Source organism: Tupaia chinensis, unplaced genomic scaffold (assembly GCF_000334495.1).
Source record: "Tupaia chinensis unplaced genomic scaffold, TupChi_1.0 Scaffold000063_1, whole genome shotgun sequence".
Taxonomy (NCBI): domain Eukaryota; kingdom Metazoa; phylum Chordata; class Mammalia; order Scandentia; family Tupaiidae; genus Tupaia; species Tupaia belangeri.
In genome coordinates, this window is record NW_006159521.1 from 9,541,724 (window position 1) to 9,562,989 (window position 21,266).

At 39.4% G+C, this 21,266-nt stretch overlaps 1 protein-coding gene across 8 annotated transcripts in view; it reads right to left on the reverse strand.

Annotated features, from left to right (window-relative positions):
* Positions 1-21,266, reverse strand: part of TCF12 (transcription factor 12) — a 479,077-nt gene that overhangs the window by 111,293 nt on the left and 346,518 nt on the right. For all 8 annotated transcript variants that reach the window (XM_027766014.1, XM_014581899.2, XM_014581901.2 and 5 more), the window contains 2 exons: positions 16,935-17,073; positions 9,057-9,109 (listed from right to left, as the gene is read on the reverse strand). In XM_027766014.1, coding sequence (XP_027621815.1) covers positions 9,057-9,109; positions 16,935-17,073 — 192 coding nt within the window. The remainder of the gene's footprint in view (positions 1-9,056; positions 9,110-16,934; positions 17,074-21,266) is intronic.

Below are 21,266 nucleotides of genomic sequence, written 5' to 3' on the forward strand. Positions count from 1 at the left end.
AATGACATGATTATATACATAGAAAACCAGAAAGATCAACAACAAAAAAATCCTAGAATACATGAATAAAGTGGTAGGATACAAAATCAACATACAAAGATCTATACTATTTCTTTTCTTTTTTTTTTTTTTTGAGAGGTTTTCACTATAGGGCGGGTGTGCTCGCCAGACAGAGAGAGAGACATAGAGACAGAAAGCGAGAAATCACCCCCCAGAGGGGATGGTCACACCGCAATCCCTTCCTCCATTCTCCTCTCGGGATCTTGGGCACACACGCACACGCACCAGGCGTGAGTTTTAAGCCACTGGGTCTGGGATGCAAACCGTGGTCGACTACGTGGGAGTCCAGCGACATGGCCATTACGCTAACTGCTGGTTTCCAAAAATCTATACTATTTCTATACACCAACAGCGAACAGATTGAAGTAGGACTGAAGAAAGCAATTCCATTGACAATCGCCACAAAAGAAATAAAGTATCTAGGAATAAGCCTAACCAAAGAAGTCAAAGACCTCTAAAAGGAAAACTGTGAAAAACTAAAAAGAGAAATTGAGAATGACACAAAAAAGTGGAAAGACATTTCATGTTCCTAGATTGGAAGAATTAATAAAATCAACCCGTCAATTCTACCCAAATTAATCTACCAATTTAACACAATCTCAATCAAATGATCAGAAACATTCTTCACAGATATGGAAAAAACAATCACAAAATTCATCTGAAATCATAAAAAACTCCAAATTGACAAAGTAGTACTGCACAAGAGTGGAGTAAGAGGTATCTCACTCCTTGACACCAGAATCTATTACAAAGCTGTGATAATTAAAACAGCATGGTACTGGCATAAAAACAGGCATGTGGACCAATGGAACGAAATAGAAACCCTAGGGAAAAAACTCCAAACATATAACTCACTGATATTTGATGAAGGGCACCAGGCAATCCAGTGTGTGGAAGGGAATCTCTTTAGCAAATGGTGCTTGAAAAACTGGGTATCCACCTGCCAAAAGATGGAACTGGACCACTATCTCTTACCATTAACAAAAATCAACTCAAAATGGATCAAAGATTTAAACATATAGAAACTAAACAACCTACTTTTGAATAACTTTGCAACACTGAAGAAACTAAGACTGATATAAAAAGATTCATTGAAGCCAATGATAATGAGAGCACAAATTTCCATAATCTATGGGACACAATGAAAGCAGTCATAACAGGAAGGTTTATATCAATTAGCATACATAAGAAAAAGACAGAACTATAAAACTACGGATAACACAGGGAAAACTTATGGAGACATTGGAGTAAGTAAAAACTTCTTAAATAAGACCTTTAAAGCATAGGCAATAATCCCAAAAATAGACAAATGGGATTATATCAGGTTAAGAAAGTTATACTCAGTAAAAGAAATGACAAATATCTCTCTAAGAAGACATATGGGGACCAGCAGTTAGCATAATGGCTATTGTCGCTGGACTCCAATGTAGCTGACTGCAGTTTGAGTCCCAGACCCAGTGGCTTAAAGTCATGCCGGGTGCATGTGTGTGCGTACCCAACATCCAGAGAGGAGAATGGAGAAGAAAAGATTGTGGCATGGCCATCCCCTCTGGGGAGGTGATTTCTCTTTCTGCGTCTGGAAAGCACACACGCCCTATAGCAAAAAAACCCCTAAAAAAAAAAAAAAACATATGAACAGCCAAAAAGCATATGAAGAAATGCTCAACATCCCTTTTCATAAGGGAGATGCAAATTAAAACCACAATGAGATACCACCTACCCCCCCAGTCAGAATGGCTAAGATTTAAAAAAATAAACAGTGATAAGTGCTGGCAAGGCTGTGTGAAAACGGAACTCTCCTACACCACCATGCCACCTGCCAGCCCTGGGAAAATTCTTTTGACAAGCTGTGGTGACATACAGTGATTGAAAGTATAAAATAAAATAAAATGAAAAAAATAAATTCCATCTGAAAAAACTATGCTCTAAAATTCAATATACTAAACAAGACATTTTATGAGTAAATAAAGATACATAATATATTCCAATACTCAAAATAAAAAGAAAATGGTCTTTGATATTAAAATATATTAGGCAAACATTAGGGAGGGCTGGCAGGTGGCATGAGGGTTAAGGGTACTGGGCTCCTACATGGCCAACTATGATTCAAGTCCTAGACCTGGTGGCTTGCTTTCTCACCCCCCCCCCTTTGTCCCTCTCTGGTCAAATTGAAATAAATATTTTTAAAAGTTAAATAAAAAAAAATTAGGCTATGATGTTGGTTGGCTTTATGTGTGATTTTAGGCAAGTTACAGTCTCTGAGTCTCACTCTCCTCACAAATTTGTAACTAAAGGATATCAGTTATCTTATAGAATTTTGTGGCAAGGATTAACAATTAAACTGATACAGGTAATCGTTAACATAGTTTCTCACAAACTGAAGTCCTACACTGCTAACAGAATGATGACATTGAGGCTATAAAGGATGTTAATAAATACATTATGAATATTTCCATCACCCCCCCATATATTACTAGTGGGAAAAGAAGCACCCCCAATCCTTACTCAGTGCTCAAAGTTCCCTTGAACTTTATACCTCAGTAAAATTTGGATATAGATGAAAATAGTTGTAGTACAAACAAAGAACAAATATTAGAATTGGTATTCAGAGAAAGGGAGAGAAGGCTCAGAACCTTCAAAGGGAAGGAAAATGCCCAGCAAACTCAGAGTACCTCCTGTGCTTTTTTTTTAAAGAAGTTTTTGCTATAGGTCGTGTGCACTCGCTGACAGAGAGGGAGAGAGACAGAGAGATAGAAAGCAAGAAATCACCCCCCAGGGCGGACAGACACGCCACAATCCCTTCTCCTCCATTCTCCTCTCAGAATCTTGGGCACGCACACACACGTGCCCGGTGTGAGTTTAAGCCACCAGGTCCAGGACACAAACCACGTTGACTACGTGGGAGTCCAGCAACACAGCCATTACGCTAACTGCTGGTCCCCCTCCTGTGCTTTTTTAAAGTTCCAGATAACCTTAACAATGACAAATACAGGGCCAGTTAGTGATGTGGTGATTAAAGCAAATGGATCTTCCATGACTGACGTGTAGTATGAGTCCTAGATCAGGTGGCTTGAAAAACACACTGGGTGTATGTGCCCAAAATCCTGAGAAGAGAACGGAATTGAGAAGGAACTGTAGGATGGCCATCTCCCACCACCCCAAAAGGGTGGGGAGGGGGTGGATTTCTCACTTTCTCTGTCTCTCTCTCTCTCTCTTCCTGGTGAGAGCATGTGCCCTACGACAAATTAAAAAAAAAAAAATCACAAATATCTTCTACTGCCTATTGACCAGAACTTGAGGCCTTTACCCAGGGTAGAGGCCATGACAGCATATCCTTTTTCATATTTGGACTATGTCTGTGTTCTTTGATCCTTCTCTGGGGTGGGAGAGTCAGTCTGCTATAGGAAAATTACAAAAGTTTCATCAGATACTTTTTAAAAAAAGAATTTATTAATTTTATTTATTATTATTTAAGTTGCTACAGGGCACACACACTCACCAGAAAGGACAACAGGGGGTGAGGGGGAGAGAGAGCGAGCAAGCAAGCAAGCTTTCAGTCCAGAACTTGAACTGCAGTCAGTCATGTGGGAGTCCAGCACCTTAACCACCACGCCATCTGTTGGCTCCATTAATAATGGTGTACTTTTGAACATGTATTTGCTTTATTACATCTCCATGCCTTTTACCTGTCTGTTCCATTCTCCTCTTCTCTAACAGATGAAGTGCTACTCATCTTTCCAGACACAACATAAATGTCAACTCCTCCTGAAGCTATGAGTACTTTCCAAGGCAAAATTAGTTCTACCTATTCTACATTAGCAGAGTACTTGGAATGCAACTTTACTTGCCTCACTGCAGAATTATTAATTCAATGAATGCTTATTTCTCAAAGTAGATGGTAAGTTCTCTAAGGCAATGACAGGGTTTGTATGTTTTAATTCTCATTGTGCAAGCATCATTCTATTGTTATTGTAACAGAAGTCCACTTTGTCCAATATTTCAACCTGTCTAGAGAAGGAAGCGGAAAATCTCATATGCTTATAAAAATACCCTTTCTTCATTAGAAGAAAGCAAACTAGGGGCCAGCTGGTGGCATGGTGGCACTGGAGTCCCACGTGGCCAACTGTGGTTCAAGTTTCGGACCCAATAGTGTGAAACTCATGCTAGGCCCATGTGCGTGTGTGCCCAAAATCCAGAGAGGAGAATGGAGCAAGGATTATGGCATAGCCACCCAGTCTGGGGAGTAATTTCTCAGTTTCCCTCTCTCTGTGTCTCTCCAGTGAGAATGTGTACCCTATGGGAAAAGCCTGAAAACAGAAGAAAAAAAAAAAAAGGAAGAAATTATTCTCATAATGACATGGTTATGTACTGAGCATATCTGCTTTAAAACCATAAAGAAATCTTTTAGATATGAAAAGAACTTCACATCTCCCTTTCCAAACTTCCCAAAAGCTGACTGGTCTAAGGTCATACAACCAATCAATAACTAAGTCAAGCAGATTTGAGACCATTCCCTTAACCTTACTGACCACAATGCTATAATGATGTTTAATACACTGTCACGGCAATTTCCTCAACAAAACAAAAGTTACCAATTCAGTCATTCTGTAGTGAGGAACAGAAGAGATGAGGTTTGCTTTCATGATATCAAAATATTTACTGACTAGGGACCAGCAGTTAGCGTAATAGCTATGTTGCTGGACTCCCACATAGCTGACTGCGGTTCGCAACCTGGACCTGGTGGCTTAAACTCACGCCGGGTGCGTGTGCGTGTGTGCCCAAGATCCCGAGAGGAGAATGGAGGAGAAAGGATTGAGGCATAGCCATCCCCCCTGGGGGGTGATTTCTCGCTTCCTGTCTCTCTGCCTCTCCCCGTCTGTCTGGCGAGCGCACGCGCCCTATAGCAAAAACCTCTCCAAAAAAAAAAAGAAAAAACAAACAAACAAACAAAAAATTTACTGACTTTGCAACCAGCAGTTGGAGTAATGGCTATGTCGCTGGACTCCCATGTAGTCGACCGTGGTTCGTGTCCCGGACCCGGTGGCTTAAAACTCACGCCAGGCACGTGTGCGTGTGTGCCCAAGGTCCTGAGAGGAAAATGAAGGAGAAGGGACTGCGGTATGGCCATCCCTCCTGGGGGGGTGATTTCTTGCTTTCTATCTGTCTGTCTCTCTGTTTTTCTGGCGCATGTATGTGCCCTATAGCGAAAAGAAAAAACTCTCAAAAAAAAAAAAATTTACCGACTTTGCATGTTTAACAACCCTGCTTGCTATTTTTTGTAGCAGTATTAACAGCACAACTAATCTAATTCTTCACTATTTCTTTAGTAAAGGTAATATATATATATAAATTTTATTTAATGTAACAAAAATTTTATAAATGTTACCTTTATTAAATTTATGTAAATATATACTATATATTTATGATTAAATAAAGATTAAACAGGAAACAAACTATTAAAATCTGAATGTTCCTGTCAAGTTCCTAGTTTGGTTTGGGAAGAATGATATTCAAATGATTATTAAATTAAAATACAAGAGATTTCAAAAAGTTCGTGGAAAAAACCACTATGAAAATATGAATTTATATTGATGCAAACATATTTGAAATTGGGCCAGCAGGTGGTGTGGTGATTAAGATGCTGGATTCTTTATTTTTTTTGGGAGAGGTTTTCGCTACAGGTCACGTGCAATCGCCAGACAGAGACAGACAGAGAGACAGAAAGCGAAAAATCACCCCCCAGGGGGGATGGTCATGCCGCAATCCCTTCTCCTCCATTCTCCTCTTCTCTCGGGATCTTGGGCACGCATGCATACGTGCCTGGTGTGAGTTCAAGCCACCGGGTCCAGCACGTGAACCGCTGTCGACTACGTGGGAGTCCAGCGACATAGCCATTACGCTAACTGCTGGTCCCCTAAGATGCTGGATTCTTACATGGTCAACCAAGGTTTGAGTCCAAGACCTGGTGGCTTGAAAGTCATACTCGGCACATGTGTATGCCCAAAATCCCAAGAAGGAAATCAAAAAGGTATTGTGGGATGGTCATTTCTCCAACGGGTGTTTTCTCACTTTCCTTCACTCTGTCTCTGTGTCTCTCTGGTAAGTGCATGCACTCTATGGCAAAAAAAAAAAAAAAAAAAAAAAGAAAATTGAAATCAATAGTTAGCACATAGGTTTTTATTGATATGTATTTCCACGAACTTTTTGAAGACTCCTCGTATACAGTCTGTTTTCATTTTTATTTATCATTCATAATGTTGAATAAAAGCATTCAAATTAAAAGTCACAACTTTAGATTTCTGTTTGGTTTATATACTGAGAAGGTGAACAATTTAAATATAAGTGTTCTCAGAAGTTATTTTTTGCTATTATTTATCAGAGACTTGCTTCAATTTTTTTTCCCTCTTTAAAAAGTCTGGGATTGGAACCAAGAGATAGCGTAATAGCTATTCTGCTGGACTCCCACGTAGTTGACTGAAGTTTGAGTCCCAGATCCGGTGGCTTTAATTCACACCGGGCGTGTGTGCGTGCATGCCCAAAATCCCAAGAGGAGAATGGAGAAGGGACTGTGCATGGCCATCCCCCCAGGGGTGATTTCTTGCTTTCTGTCTCTCTGTCTCTGTCTTTCTGGTGAGCACATTCACCCTATAGCAAAAATAAACCTCTCAAAACCCAAAAAAAGTCTGGGATTTCAGGACCAGCAAGTGGTGTGGTGGTTAAAGCGCGGGACTCCCACATGGCTAACTGTGGTCTGGGTCCAAGACCTGACAGACTGAATATCATGCTGGTGTGTGTGTGCACAAGCACTTCCAAAACTCCAAGAGAAGAATGTTAGAGGAAGAACTGTCGTGTGGCCATCCTCCCTGGGTGGTGATTTCTCACTTCCCCTCTCTCTCCAGCAAGCCAGATACATGCACCCTATGGCAAAAACCTAAGGGAAAAAAAAGAGGGGTTTCAACATATCTAATTTCAGTTAATGAAAATAAATTTATGATTTTTGTATCCTTAAATATATTCAATATGTACTAAGGTGGCTAGTAAAATAAAATACATAAGTAGGCCTGCAAAATTTTCTAAAGGTTATCAAAGAAATCAAAGTTTCAGCAGAATTCCGTGGTTTTCCCACTCTGTGCGGCTCTCTCATCCTGGATGCCTGAGACAACACAGAGAGAATTACTTCTAAGCAGTGAGTGCTGTTATGAGTAGGACTGTAAAGAACACTAGTGACCCCCAGTGTCTGCTCTCTTTTCCAGGTTGTTCTGTCCATTCTGTTCTTCTGCTTTAAACTTCAAAGGATTAAGTAATACTGAAAACATATTGTTACTTAAAATTAATTTCAGGTTAAGAAGATATGAGATGAATTTATTTATTGATCTGTTTTTAAAATTTCAGTTCTATTATGTATTACATGTAATTTATTACTTTCATAAAATTATAGTACAAAATTACAAGGAAATTAGAGTTACATGTTTTAGCAGGTTTGTCAGTTTTAATATTTTTTAGTCTAACAGAAATCATCTGTTAAACCGTTGAGCCACCTACCCCTGCCTAGCACACAACTGTTAAAATGTAAATTGCCTAACTATTTTTAGCTGCTGCTGAAAAAAAAAAAATTCCTGTCTTCAGGAATAATGATTTGAGGCATTGTGTTCATTTTGTTTATCAAGCAGCTATTCAGCCTCTAGTGGGCCCAAGTGCTTAGGCAAGCAAAAGCTTTTAAGAATGCCTGCAGCTGCAATCCAACCTTCCAGGTAGGCTGCAGGTTCAGAGCACAGCTGCCCTCGGCTGCATAAAACTGAGATCCATCTGGAAGTGAGTTTCAAAGAGGATTTCAAATTCGACTTTTCATGTATCACAAGGAAGGAGAAGGCGGGGGAGGAACATGCGAAAGGAAGGCAGGCAAACAACCAAAAAGATGCTATCTCTACTTTAGCCTTAATAAAAAATAACAAACTCAGACCATGCTGCTCCTTCTAGATTACTACTTGCCAAGCCAGATATTCCATTCAGCCTATACTTCGATGAGCTGTGACTCATCTGGCAGCACCTGCGCCCATGTGTTAAGTACTGCCAAATAAAAGCCCAACATCCATTTACACAACAAAGAGATGTACCCTACAAGGCACCAGGGCCTCAATCCAACAGCCTCACTCCCATTTGTTCTAAGCAAAGGGAGGGGGGGAAAATCTTCCTTCCTTGAACCAGGGATTTTAAATTGTAGGTGGATTTATGATGTAGGTTCATTTACAAATACTTATGCTCCTTTAAAGAATAAAATATATTTAACAGCACAAACACCGTACAGTATTAGATTATCATGGTCATTAATGATTGTTCCACTAAACCTTTCCAACTTCCTTCATCAAACTCCTTTATTCTCAAAGGATACATTTTTTTGAGCAAAGAAGGATCAACAAACTAGTTGCTTGAAAGCTTTCCTGATGCTAGGCTGAAGTTAGGAAAGGCTTAATGAAGGCTTTAAAATCCACAAGGGCTTCACAATGAACATCTGACTTGGTGATTTATGCATATTAATAACCTCAGTCCTACTGAGGCAAGCTGAGCTGAACATGTCCTCGAATCTTAATGTCTTTAGCTCCATTGGGATTATTACAAATGTAAATTTCTAAGATTCTCAGCTATTAATCTCTGTCTGTCCTCCTGTTCAGCAACATAATGACTAATTAAACATCAAAAGACCTGTACAGAAGATCTTCTTTGACAGCCACCGGCCTAGTCCTTTTCCCAAGAGGGGAATTCAAATGACAGGAACATGGAGTAAAAGCACATGAGTAAGCTACAAATCATTGCCGAGAAATCTAAAACCCTAATATTAAATGTGGATTTTATCTCAATCAACAATTTCATCAAGCAGTGAGCAGTTACTATGCTGAGTATGCTCCTTGGTAGCAATTACATATTATCCTTACAGCAAGTAAATACTCAATACTTAAGATCAGTTTGTTTACCAGCAAGTCAAAAAAATGGGTACTTACAGAAGAAGGCAAACCAGGAGGCACCTTTCTGACTTTCTTTGCTTGCAAAGGATCTGCACATGAAAAATAATATATTTCATCGGTACACTATATTAAAAAAAATGAGCTTCAAATGAACAGGAAATATGCTCCCCCTAGTACCTACTGTTGTTTTCCAATAATGAGTAAACAGAGGTACAGAAAAATGGGACCTCATTCCTTTTAACTAGCTGCAGTGTAAAACAGGTCCTCCTAATAAAGTAATAGCTTCTGAAACACACATCCTGTAAGTCTGGGGGGATATTTGGCAAAGAAGCCAAATAAAGACAACAACAAACCAATAACCACTGAATTCTGGTGAAGGGTATTAAGGTTTCTTAAGAACCTGATATGTGTCAGGGGCTATCCCAGGCACTTTATAACATTTATCTAAGTTTCATTTGCAGAGGGACATCTGGCACCAATAGGTCATGTTAATAATATGACTCCTTAACAGAAGTACAAATTTAACGTCTGCATCACACCAAAAATAGATTTAGGGTCAGCCAGCGGAGTGCTGGTTAAGGTAGCTGGATCCCAGATGGCCAACTGTGCGGTGTGAGTCCTGGACCTGGTGTCTTAAACATGCCTGGTGTGTGCATGCATGTGCTCAAAATCCTGAGAGGAGAATAAAGGAGTAGGGACTATGGTTTGGTCACCCGCCCTGAGAGGTGCTTTCTCTCTGTCTCTGTCTCTATCTCTGACAAGTGCACATGTCCTATAGCAAATTAAAAACAAAAAAGAAAGAAAAGGAAATTTGGTTTAAAAAAAGGCATTTAAACACTGAATGCTAATGCTACGGTAAAATTTAGAATGCTAAAAATCTGAAATAAATTTAAGGCATAAAAATGAAATAATGGCAAGATATGCTACATAAACTATTAAATATGTGCACGGACATAACACAATGTCCTCCAGTGTTCAGTAATACTTTAATGATGTGTGGTTAAAATGTAATACTCAGGGGTCAACCCTGAAGCACAGTGGCTAAGGGAGCCAGATTTCAGATTTGGACGTAACCAAGGGTTCACATCCAAAATCTAACTAGTTCGAGAAGTGGAAGAAAAAGGATTGTGGTATGACCAGGCCCAGTTGGGGCAGGGTGCTCTCTATGGAGATTATAAGCACTCTCTTGGCAATTAAAAAAACAAAACAAAACAAAACAAAACAAAAAAACAGCCAACCAACCAACAAACAAATCCCTTCAACTTCGGCACTAATTATTGTACAATTTGTCTTTTAATGTATATATTTATTTCCAGAAAGTAACTACATAAAACACATTACTTTCTGAGATATAATCTATCAATATAAATGAAAATATGAGCATCATTTGCCTAACCAGCCTCATTTGGTATTTTAATTTTACTTACCTGTAAAATCTAAAACTTGTCCATCTTATCAAATGTAAAATAAAGCAATAAACACAGCTTTCTAATCTTACACAAATCATGAATCAAATTCAGGGTTTTCAGAGATGTTCGCTATTATAAAGACAGAAAACATAAGAAGGCTGATGTAAAGTATAATATTTTTGAAACTGTAAAAATGAGAATTAAGCACAGTATTATCTTATGTCATAAATGATATACAGTAAAACATGCAGTTTAGTAAAGAATGAACCCATTAAATTTGGACTAGAATTTTTTATAGTGAGAATCTATGGAGGATGCTAAAAAAAAAAACTTTATAAGAAGCATGTGGAAAATTTTATACAGTAAGAAAAGGAAAAAGCGTTTATTAGTATATATAATCCCATACCAAGGCAGCCTATATTTCTTTAAAACAGAAGTCCCAAAGATAACATCTGGCTACTCTATTTCTAAAACTTAAAGGTAAAATCTTTGTTCTCTTTGAGGCTTTTCTAGAGCCCAAATCCCCATAATTAAAACAGCATCTCTTGAATAACAGCATCTCTTGAGCAAAAGCCACTCTCTGTATGCTACAACCTCCAACTGCACAGTCAGTTTGGAGCCTGAGAAGATGCTGCTACTTATTTAGGCAAGTGTTTCCCTGCCACATACATACATTAAAAAAAAAAAATTCTTTTGCACAGCTACATACAAAACACTTGATTTAAAGTCATATGCCAGGACCAGCAGACGACATAATGGCTATGTTGTTAGAATCCCACACAGTCAGCCATGGTTCGAGTCCTGGATCCAGTGGCTTAAAACTATGACTCCAGGGGTGTGTCTGTGTGTGCTCAAGATCCCAAGAGGAGAATGGAGAAGGGATTGCAGCATGGCCATCCCCCCAGGGGGATGATTTCTGGCTTTCTGTCTCTCATGTACCCTAGAGCAAAAAAATCTCTAAAAAAAAAAAAGTCATGTGCCTGAGATTCACAGTTCATATTTGGTAGGCTGTGAAGTTTAGCAGTTAAGAGATTAAACTGGCAGAGGTTGCAGGTGGTGTGGTGGTTAAGGGTGCTGGACTCCCATATGGCTGACAGCAGTTCGAATCCTGGACCTTGTGGCTTGCTTTCTCATTTTCTCTTTCTCTCTTATTCCATCCCTCTCTGGTCAAATAAAACAAACAAATTTTAATAAAATAATTCTTAAAAATAAAAGGGAGTAAACTGCTGGGTGTGAATCTTGGCTTGATTATACAGTAGCTATGTGAGTTAGAGCATTACTTAACTTTTTTGGGATTTTTTTGTTTTAAGTTTTTCTTCCATAAGTGAGAGAAAAAAGACAGCACCTCCAACAGCATCCTGACACCCGCAATCCACCTCTACCTAACTTCAGCCAGATGTGGCCCTTAGGCACTCATGTGCTCTTCCAAACGCTAACTCAGAGCCCTCCCACGTGGGCCAGCCTCAGAGTACCACACTTGACTGCCACACCACCTTCCAGCCCCTCTTCGACATTTAGTCACTTCACCTGTCAAGTGGGGATAACAATTATTTTTATATATGTCACGTATGGTACAATACATGGAAGATGCTCAGGGCGGTGCCTAAACAGAGCATGACATTAAATAAATTTTAGCCATTATCATTAGGTTTTTATTAAAATGAGGAGCAAAATAATTATATATTGGATCATTAAATACTGTTCTTGAACTATTTTTAATTTTTTTAGAGAGTTTTTTTGCTACAGGGTGCATGTACTTGCTGTAGAGACAGAGACAGAAAGCAAGAAATTAAATGAATTTAACATGCAACCTCAAGAGGGTTTCTCTACAGATGTAATATGTGGCCCTGATGCTGGGGCAGTGAAAACGCACTGGATCCACAAGGCAAAGGTCCTGCATTTTGCAGTCTAGAACCTACCCGTCATACCAGGTGCATGGGTGCACCTGTAATCCAGACCAGCTGAAAATGGAGATGAACTGTGGCACGAAGACCCCCCCCCTTAGGAATGCTTGTCTTTCTCTCTCTCTCTTTCATGGAAGAAATAAATTAAGAAGAAAGATGTGTGGGGCCAGTATATGGTGGTGTGGTTAAAGCATTGGACTCCCACATGCCAGACTGCAGTTTGAGTCCTGGACCTGGTGGCTTGCTTTCTCCTTTCCCCTCCCCCTTATTTTGGTTTAATTGAAAAATAGTAATAAATAAAATTAAATAAATAATTAAAGAAAAAAAGAAATGGTGAGGATAACACCATAACTGCATAGGGATAATCAACAGTATCTATCATCACAATCAAGATGAAAATGAAGACAATAGATGCTTTAATTGACAGAAAACGTGATTTACAAAGAATACTTGTTTATTTATTTTGAGAGACTTTTACAGTAGGGTGCCTGTGCTCACTGGAGAGACAGAAAGACAGAATGGGAGAAATCACCCTACCAGGAGGGATGGTCAAGCTGTAATGCCTTCTCCTACATTCTCCTCTCAGGATCCTGGGCACACACATACATGTCCTCAGCACGAATTTCAAGCTGCTGGGTCTGGGAACTTGAACCAGAGTTGATCACGTGGGAGTCCAGCACCTTAACTGCTATGCTACCTGCTGGCTCCCAAAACATGTATTTATTTATTTATCTATGTATTTGTTGTGATTTTCAAGCTGCCAGGTCCAGGACTTCAACAGTGGCCTGCCATGTAAGAATCCAGCATCTTAACCACCACGCTATCTGCTGGTCTGGAAAACTCAAATTTAAAAATCTGCATTTGTACAAAATCTATCCCCCCTCTCCAAGTTATTTCAGTAGTTAATTTCCCCCCAACTTTTAGTAACAGTAGATTGATCTATTTATTAGTACTTTTTATCACAGTATGTCCTTCCCTAGCATATTATTGTTATTATTATGGATAGATTTTTGCTATAGGGTGTATGGACTCACTGGAGAGACAGAAAGTGAGAAATCATCCCCCAGAAGGAATGGCCACACCACAATCCCTTCTCCTCCATTCGCCTCTCGTAATCTTGGGCATGCACACACACATGCCTGGTATGTTTTAAGTCACTGGGTCTGGGGTTGACGATGTGCGAATCCAGTGATGTAACCATTATGCCATCTGCTGGTCCCTCCCCTAGCATATTAACAAGATGGTTTTCGACAGTGACATTGACACAACCAGATTCAAACGAATGCTTCTACCTTGACAACTCATTAGGTAGGAAATAAAAGTAGAGATGGTGAAATGCATTTTATCATTTCTTTAATAACAAAAGGTACACTGGGGGGACCAGCAGGTGGTATAGTGATTAAGGTGCTGGACACTCCATTATGACTGACTGCAGTTCGAGTCCTGGACCTGGTGGCTTGCTTTCTCTCTCTCTCTGGTCAAATTAAAATAAACGAATGAATAAATAAAATTAAATAAGTAATTAAAAAAAAAGTACACTGGTCTAAATCACCTGGGACGACTCTAGCAGTACGCACACTAGAGCGCTCCTAATACCAAGAAGTGGCACATCTAATCAGAGTTCTCCATGCTGAACGTGCGACTCCCTCATTCATTGAGCTCTTCTGTACCCCCTAGCATACTGCAGATCCAGAGACTAGGACTAGCTCACCAAAATACAGGTTTAACAGAAGGCAGGTACAACATTTGAGGCAGTCAATACATTTCCATGTGATAATAAGTAGGAGATACTTTCTTTAGGTGGACTTTAGAAGCTGGCCTAACTTTTACATAAACATGTTTTACAACTTTAATTTTTTTTTAAACTCTAGTGGGAATCACCAAAATTTCTGATATTTTTACACAAATCAGATAAGCTGTCAGAATACCTGAGGTAGCAATGCAAAACAGATGGGCCTGGTTAAGCTTTGTATAAGACATAAAAGGGGAAAAAAAGGCATAAACGAAAGAAGCTAAAAAGAGAAAAACGGCTTCTGAATGTTTAATATGTATGGGGTTTATTTTTGAGGTAATGTTTTGGAACTACATAGGGGTTATTACTATACAACATCGTGAAGGTACTTTATGGTACTCAACTGCATACCTTCTGTTCAATTTTGTTACATTATTTTACTTTAATTTTCAATTTTACTTTGTTTTTTAAAAGCATTTAAGGGAACCAGCAGTTAGCATAATGGCTATGTCGCTGGACTCCCACGTAGTTGACCGCGGTTCGTGTCCCGGACCCGGTGGCTTAAAACTCACGCCGGGTGCGTGTGCGTGCGTGCCCAAGATCCCGGGAGGAGAATGGAGGAGAAGGGATTGCGGCGTGACCATCCCCCCTGGGGGGTGATTTCTCGCTTTCTGTCTCTATGTCTCTCTCTGTCTGTCTGGCGAGCGCACGCGCCCTACAGTGAAAATCTCTCCAAAAAAAAAGAAAAAAAAAAGCATTTAAAAAGAATTACTTACTTACTTAATTATTATTATTATTATTTTTTTGAGAGAGATTTTTTTGTTCCAGTGCATTTGTGCTCATGGGAGAAGACAGAGAGACAGAAAGTGAGAAATCACTCCCCAGGGGAAATGGTCACATCACAATTCCTTCTCCTCCAATCTCTTCTCAGGATTTTTTTTTTTTCTTTTTTTTTTTAAGAATGATTTTATTTAGCTTTATTTATTTATTTTCATTTGACCAGAGAGGGATAGAGTGAGAGAGAGGGAAAGTGAGAAAGCAAGCTGCCAGGTCCAGAACTTGAGCCACCTTCGGCCATATGTGAGTCCAACAACCTTATCCACCATGCCACCTGCTGGGCCTCTCCTCTCAGGGTTTTGAGCACATATGCACATGTGTCTGGTGTGAGTTCTAAGCTGCTAGGTCCAGGACTTGAACCGTGGTGAACCTCGTGGGAGTCCAGTGACATTAGCCATTACGCCATCTGCTGGTCCTGTTATTATTTTTAAATTTGCTATAAGGCATGTGTGCTGACCAGAGATAGACAGGGAGAGAGGAAAAGTGAGAAAGCAAGCCACCAGGTCCCGAACTGAAGCAGTGGTGGGCCATGTGGGAGTCGAGTGGCTCAACAACCATGCCATACCTGCTGGTTCAATTTGCCTCAATATTAAAAATGGGGAGTAGAGCAATTAATATACAAAGAACACTGGATTTCCTATGAGAAAAATCTTAAAATTTTATCTCAGATAAACCACCTACTAAGCATATAAATGTGTCCTCTTTTTAAAAAAATTTGCAGTGTGGATATATGGTCATGGGATGACGGTGGGGGGCATGTGAGAAAGTACTCCCCATGAGGCACAATCTCTCTGCAATCCCTTTTATCCATTTCGCCCTCCTCTTGGGATTTTTGACTGTATGTGTACACATACCTAACCTTTTCTCAAGCTGCTGGGTCTGAGATTCGAACCATGTAGTCAGCCATGTGGGATCCAGGTGCCTTAGCCACCAGGCTACAGACTGGCCCTAAATGTGTCTTCTTTTAAGCCTCAGTTGTTATGTTAAATTTAGGATTATAACCATTGACTAGCAGGACTACTGAATTGATAGGGTGAGAATATATATCAAACCACTTTGTAATCTATTCAGTGTTAAATCAATTTTGATCCAAAATAAGATGTTAATATTAGAACATAAAATTCTAATGAAAATCTATTTAAGCCCTTTTTTGCACTATTTAGTTCTACGTATCAAAGAACCAACCAGGTATTACATTGGTTGTTTGAAACTGGTTGAAATTATGTCTTGAAAATTGAAAAATCATCCCAAATTACTCGGGGGCTAAACCGTTAATAAAAAAAACAATGTGTTTAGGAAGGACCAGTCAATAGCGTAACGGGTACTGCATAATCTGCTGTAGTTTAAGTCCTGGACCCAGTGGCTTAAGACTCAGGTCGGGCACATGTGCATGCGTGCCCAAAAATTCCAAGGGGTGATTGGAGGAAAAGGGATTAAAACGTGGTCATCACCCATGGGGGGTGATTTCTCGTTTTCTGTTTCTCTCTCTTTGGCAAGCACATGCGTTCTATAGCAAAAACCTCTCTAAAACAAAACAACACAACATGTTTAGGAGTGGTGGTTAAGGCGCTGGACTCCCACATTGCTGACCATGGTTCAAGCCCCAGACCTGGAGACTTGAAAACCACATGGACAAGCTACCTCTGCTTGCATGCCCAAAATATCAAGTGGAGAATAGAGAAGAAGGGACTGTGGTATGGCCATCCCCTGGGAAAGTGATTTCTCACTTTCTCTCTCTCTCTGGTGGATGCATGTGCCCTATAGCAAAAACCTAAAATAAGCAAACAAATAAATAAATAAATAAAAATTTTAAAACCACAAAGCATTGTGTTTATAAAAGTAAGAATTTTGATAATTTCACTAATCAAATACATAATTAATGTATTATTTTTGGGCAGATAAGCCCTGGCATCAACATGATACCTAAGAAACTAAATTCTCCAAATTAAAAGCACACCCAGAAGTACAGACTAAGGGAAAAAAGAAAAAAGGAGAAATATATATGGGATACAGTTTGTTGTGATACACTCACCACCAAGTGTTGCAGAGTCATGGAGTGGTCTTCTCCTGGAACTTGTGGCAGAGAATGAATAGTATGGTGTCCCAGGTTTTCCTGAAGAAGACAGCTGTGCTGGGCTCCCAAGCCCTAGATCTTGCCTCAGTAGACTAGACTATAAAACAAGGCCAAGGAAACAAGTTACCTTCCTGCAGATACTGACCCAAACTTGAAGATTTCATCACTTTCGAATTACTTACAGTACCTTCAGCAATTTCTTGGGATTAGGAAGCACCCAGTAAGTACTCTTAAAGTTCAGTTAGACTATTAGTTTCAGCCTATGTTTTCTTTTTGGAGAGATTTTTGCTATAGAGCATGTATGCTTGCTGGAGAGAGAGAGATGGATAGAGAAAAAGTGAGAAATTGCCCTCCAAGGGGAACAGCTACACTGCGATCTCTTCTCCTCCATTCTCCTCATGGGACTTTGGGCATGCATGCATACACATACACACACACACACACACACCCAGCATGAGTTTCAAGTAGCCAGGTCTGGGATTCAAACTGTAGTCAGCCATGTGGGATTCCAGTGCCTTAATCACTACACCACCAGCTTGCCCTCCAGCCTATGTTTTCTTTTTAAAATTAAATTATTTGTTATTATTATTTTTTTAATTTGACCAGAAACAGAGAAAGAGAGAGAAAGGGAAAGTGAGAAAGCAAGCCACCAGGTCCAGGACTCGAACCAAAGTCATCCATGTGGGAGTTCAGCACAACTACCATGCTACCTGCCGGCCCCACCTGTTTGTTTTTATATATTTTTTTCCCAGCCCTCACATAGCTTGCTTTTTAATAATTATGTAACTCCACATGATCTCAGGGATAAAGGACTTTACTGCCACCTCCAATCAAGAAATTTTGGGGGGCTGGCAGGTGGCATGGTGTTAAGGGCACTGGACTCCCATGAAACCAACCACGGTTTAAGTCCCAGACCTGGTGGCTTGCTTTCTCACTTTCCCTCTCATTCTCTCTTGCTCTGTCCCTCTCTGGTCAAATTAAGTAAATAAAAATAAAAAAAAGTTAAATAAAATAATTTAAAAAAATAGACATTTTTGAAAAAGGGTCATCCAGCCTTTGCTTGAAGGCTTTCACGACAATATGAGCCTGCTGATTGGGCTTTTTCCTTTTCTTTTTGAGTACCTTTCATTATATGAAGACTAGTTGTTCCTGACCTTTTCTCTTGTATTGCATAACATGGGTTTGAGAGTCCCTCTCATCATCCCTGGCACTCCACTGGATTGAGTTTGTTGAGGTCTCTTATAAAATGGAATAATTTTCAAGATGTTGCTTGAATAGTGTGGAGCAGTCTTCGATACTACACGGAAACAATCATTGGTGGTAGCTCATATTGAAGGGGTAAGAATGAACATACCCCATGGCTCTTCACTTTGTTGCAAAATGCTGTTATTAAGTACCAATGTTTTATTTGTTCAGCTTGTGTTTTCTGATCCTGAGGGTAGTAGTTATCACTGATAGAATTCATCTTGTTGTATTTGGCCCACAATAATCCATTCCTATCTTTTTCAGATTCTGAGTCTGTCAACCAATACATTTGTTAGTCTTCCTAATGTCTAGGAATCAAACATATGCTTACAAAACAAACAAGGAACAAACCATTAGAATGCCCTGGCTGAGGAGAGAGCCCTGAGGTATGTATCATGACTCTATCAAGCACCTCACTGAAATCTAGATTCAGCAATCTTAAGTAACCCTGTGACCCTATCATAAAGCAAATGAGGAGTATTTGCCAGAATTTGACTCTTAAGATTTCTGGCAATGAAGATGAAAAAAAGATCACATTGACTTGAAAATAGAGGGAAAGACAACCTCAATGGGTTTGAAGGGTGTTGAATACACTGCGAGGATGTTCTCAAGTAAAAAGAGCTGAAATTCCTTATATATTAATTATCCTCCTACCATGTATTTAATACCTTCTGCTGGTATTTCGATGTTCTTGGTAGATGTCCTTTCAGTCACTGATTTTCAGTAAAATAATGAGAAATAAGCCATAGCTAACTGTAGCCACGGTAGCCCAGTTCCCTGCCTCCATTCTAATCCAGCCTTTGCTTGAAGGCTTTCACGACAATATGAGCCTGCTGATTAATAGTAAAAAACCAAACCAAAACAAAACAAAAACTTTCAAGGCCAAACATCACAGTGCATGACAGTGATCCCAGCAACTCTGTAGGCTAAGGAAGGATTTTGAGAAGTGTCATTTTTTTTTTTTTTGGAGAGGTTTTTGCTATAGGGCACGTGCGCTCGCCAGAAAGAGAGAGAGAGAGAAAGAAAGCTAGAAATCATCCCCCCAGGGGGATGGCCACACCGCAATCCCTTCTCCTCCATTCTCCTCTTGGGACTTTGGGCACGCATGCACACATGCCCGGCGTGAGTTTAAGCCACCATGTCCGGGACTCGAACTGCAGTCAACTACATGGGAGTCCAGCAACGTAGCCATTATGCCATCTGCTGGTCTCGAGAAGTGTCTTTATAAAAACAAAACCAAACCAAAACCCCTATCATTTAAGTGACTTTTGGAGTTTTGAAAAATTTGAGGTGGAATTTAAATAACATAAAATTAACCATTTATTTTCAATTGGTTGCACCGAGTACATTCATAATATTGCACAATCATCATTTTCATCACCCCTAAAGGACAGCCTATATATAGTAAGCATCCCTTCCATTCTACTCTCCTCCAGTCCCTGGTAACCACAATCTGCATGAGAAAAAAATTGTTTTATGTTAATTTTATTCATGATAGTGCATGTGCATGAGAAGTGGGGAGGTAAAAATACCTTTAACAGGATCTCATCATGCCACAATTCCCTTCCCATAGCCTTATAGCTCTGCAGGATCTTGGCAATACGTATATGTGCCCATGTGTTTTCAAGCTGACTAGGGATCCAAACTTGGGTCAGCCATGTGGCTTCAAGCATGTAGCTTTGCTTTGCTACTAACTGTGTCACCAGGCTGGGCCAACAAAATCTGCTCTCTCTATAGATTTACCTATTCTGAGTATTTCATATAAATGGAATTATAAAACAAATGACCTCTGTCTGGCTTCTTTGATTTAACTTTTTTTTTTAAAGAGAGATTTTGTTATTGGGTGTGTACACTTGCTGGAGAGACAGAGAAAGTGAGTAATCACCCCCGGAGGGATGGCCACTCCACAATCTCTTCTCCTCCATTCTCCTCTCGAGATTTTGGGCACGCATGCACATGTGCCCAGCGTGAGTTTCAAGCCACTAGGTCCAGGACTCAAACTTAGTCGACTATTTGGGAGTCCAGAAACATAAACATCATGCCATCTGCTAGTCCCAACATAACGTTTTTGAAGATCATTCACACTGCAACATGAATAAGTATTGCATTCCTTTTTTAGGTCTAAATAATATTTTATTACATGAATATAACACAATTTGCTTATATACTCATCTACTGATGGACATTTTGTTTTGTTTCCAGCTTTGGACTACTTCACGAATAGAGCTGTTACAAATATTCATATATCAGTATTTATTTGAGTACCTGTGTTCAGTTCTTTTGGGTATATATATCTAGGAGTGGAATTCTTGAATTCTGTTTAACCTTCTGAGGAACTGTCAAAATTGTTTGCCACAGTGGCTGCATCATTTTACATTGCCATCAATAATGTATAAGGGTTCCAATTTTTCTACATTCTCATCAATGTGATATTTTCTGTTTCTTTGTTGTTTTAATTATAACCATTCTTGTGGGTTAAAGTGGTATCTTTTTAAAAATATTTTTCTTTATTATTGATAGAGCATAAGCATGAGAGCGAGAGACAGACATACATCCTCCAGAGGGTCTGGTCACACCACAATCCCCTTCCTCCAGTGCTCTAGCCTGTCAGATCTTCAGCACTTCCATGTGAGCTCAGTGTTTCAGACTGACCAGGCTAGGGATCTGAACTACATGTGCCATGTGGGATACAGTTTCTTTTTTTGCAGTGTATTTCCGCTGTGTCACTAAGTGGTATCTTACCGTGGTTTTGAATAGAAATACAACCAACTTAATCTTAATCCTAGTCACTAAGGATAATGAGCATCTTTTCATGGGCTTGATGGCCCTGTGAATATCTTTGGGAAAAATGTTTCTTTGTCCATTTTGTATTTGGATTCTTTTTGTTGTTTGTTGTATGTTTGGAAACTAGATCCCTATTGTACATACATATAACTTGCAAATATTTTGTCATTCTGTAGAATGTCTTTTTACTTTTTTAAAATAGTAATCTTCTTTTAAAAAATAATTTATTTTTATTTAACTATTTATTTATTTATTTATTTC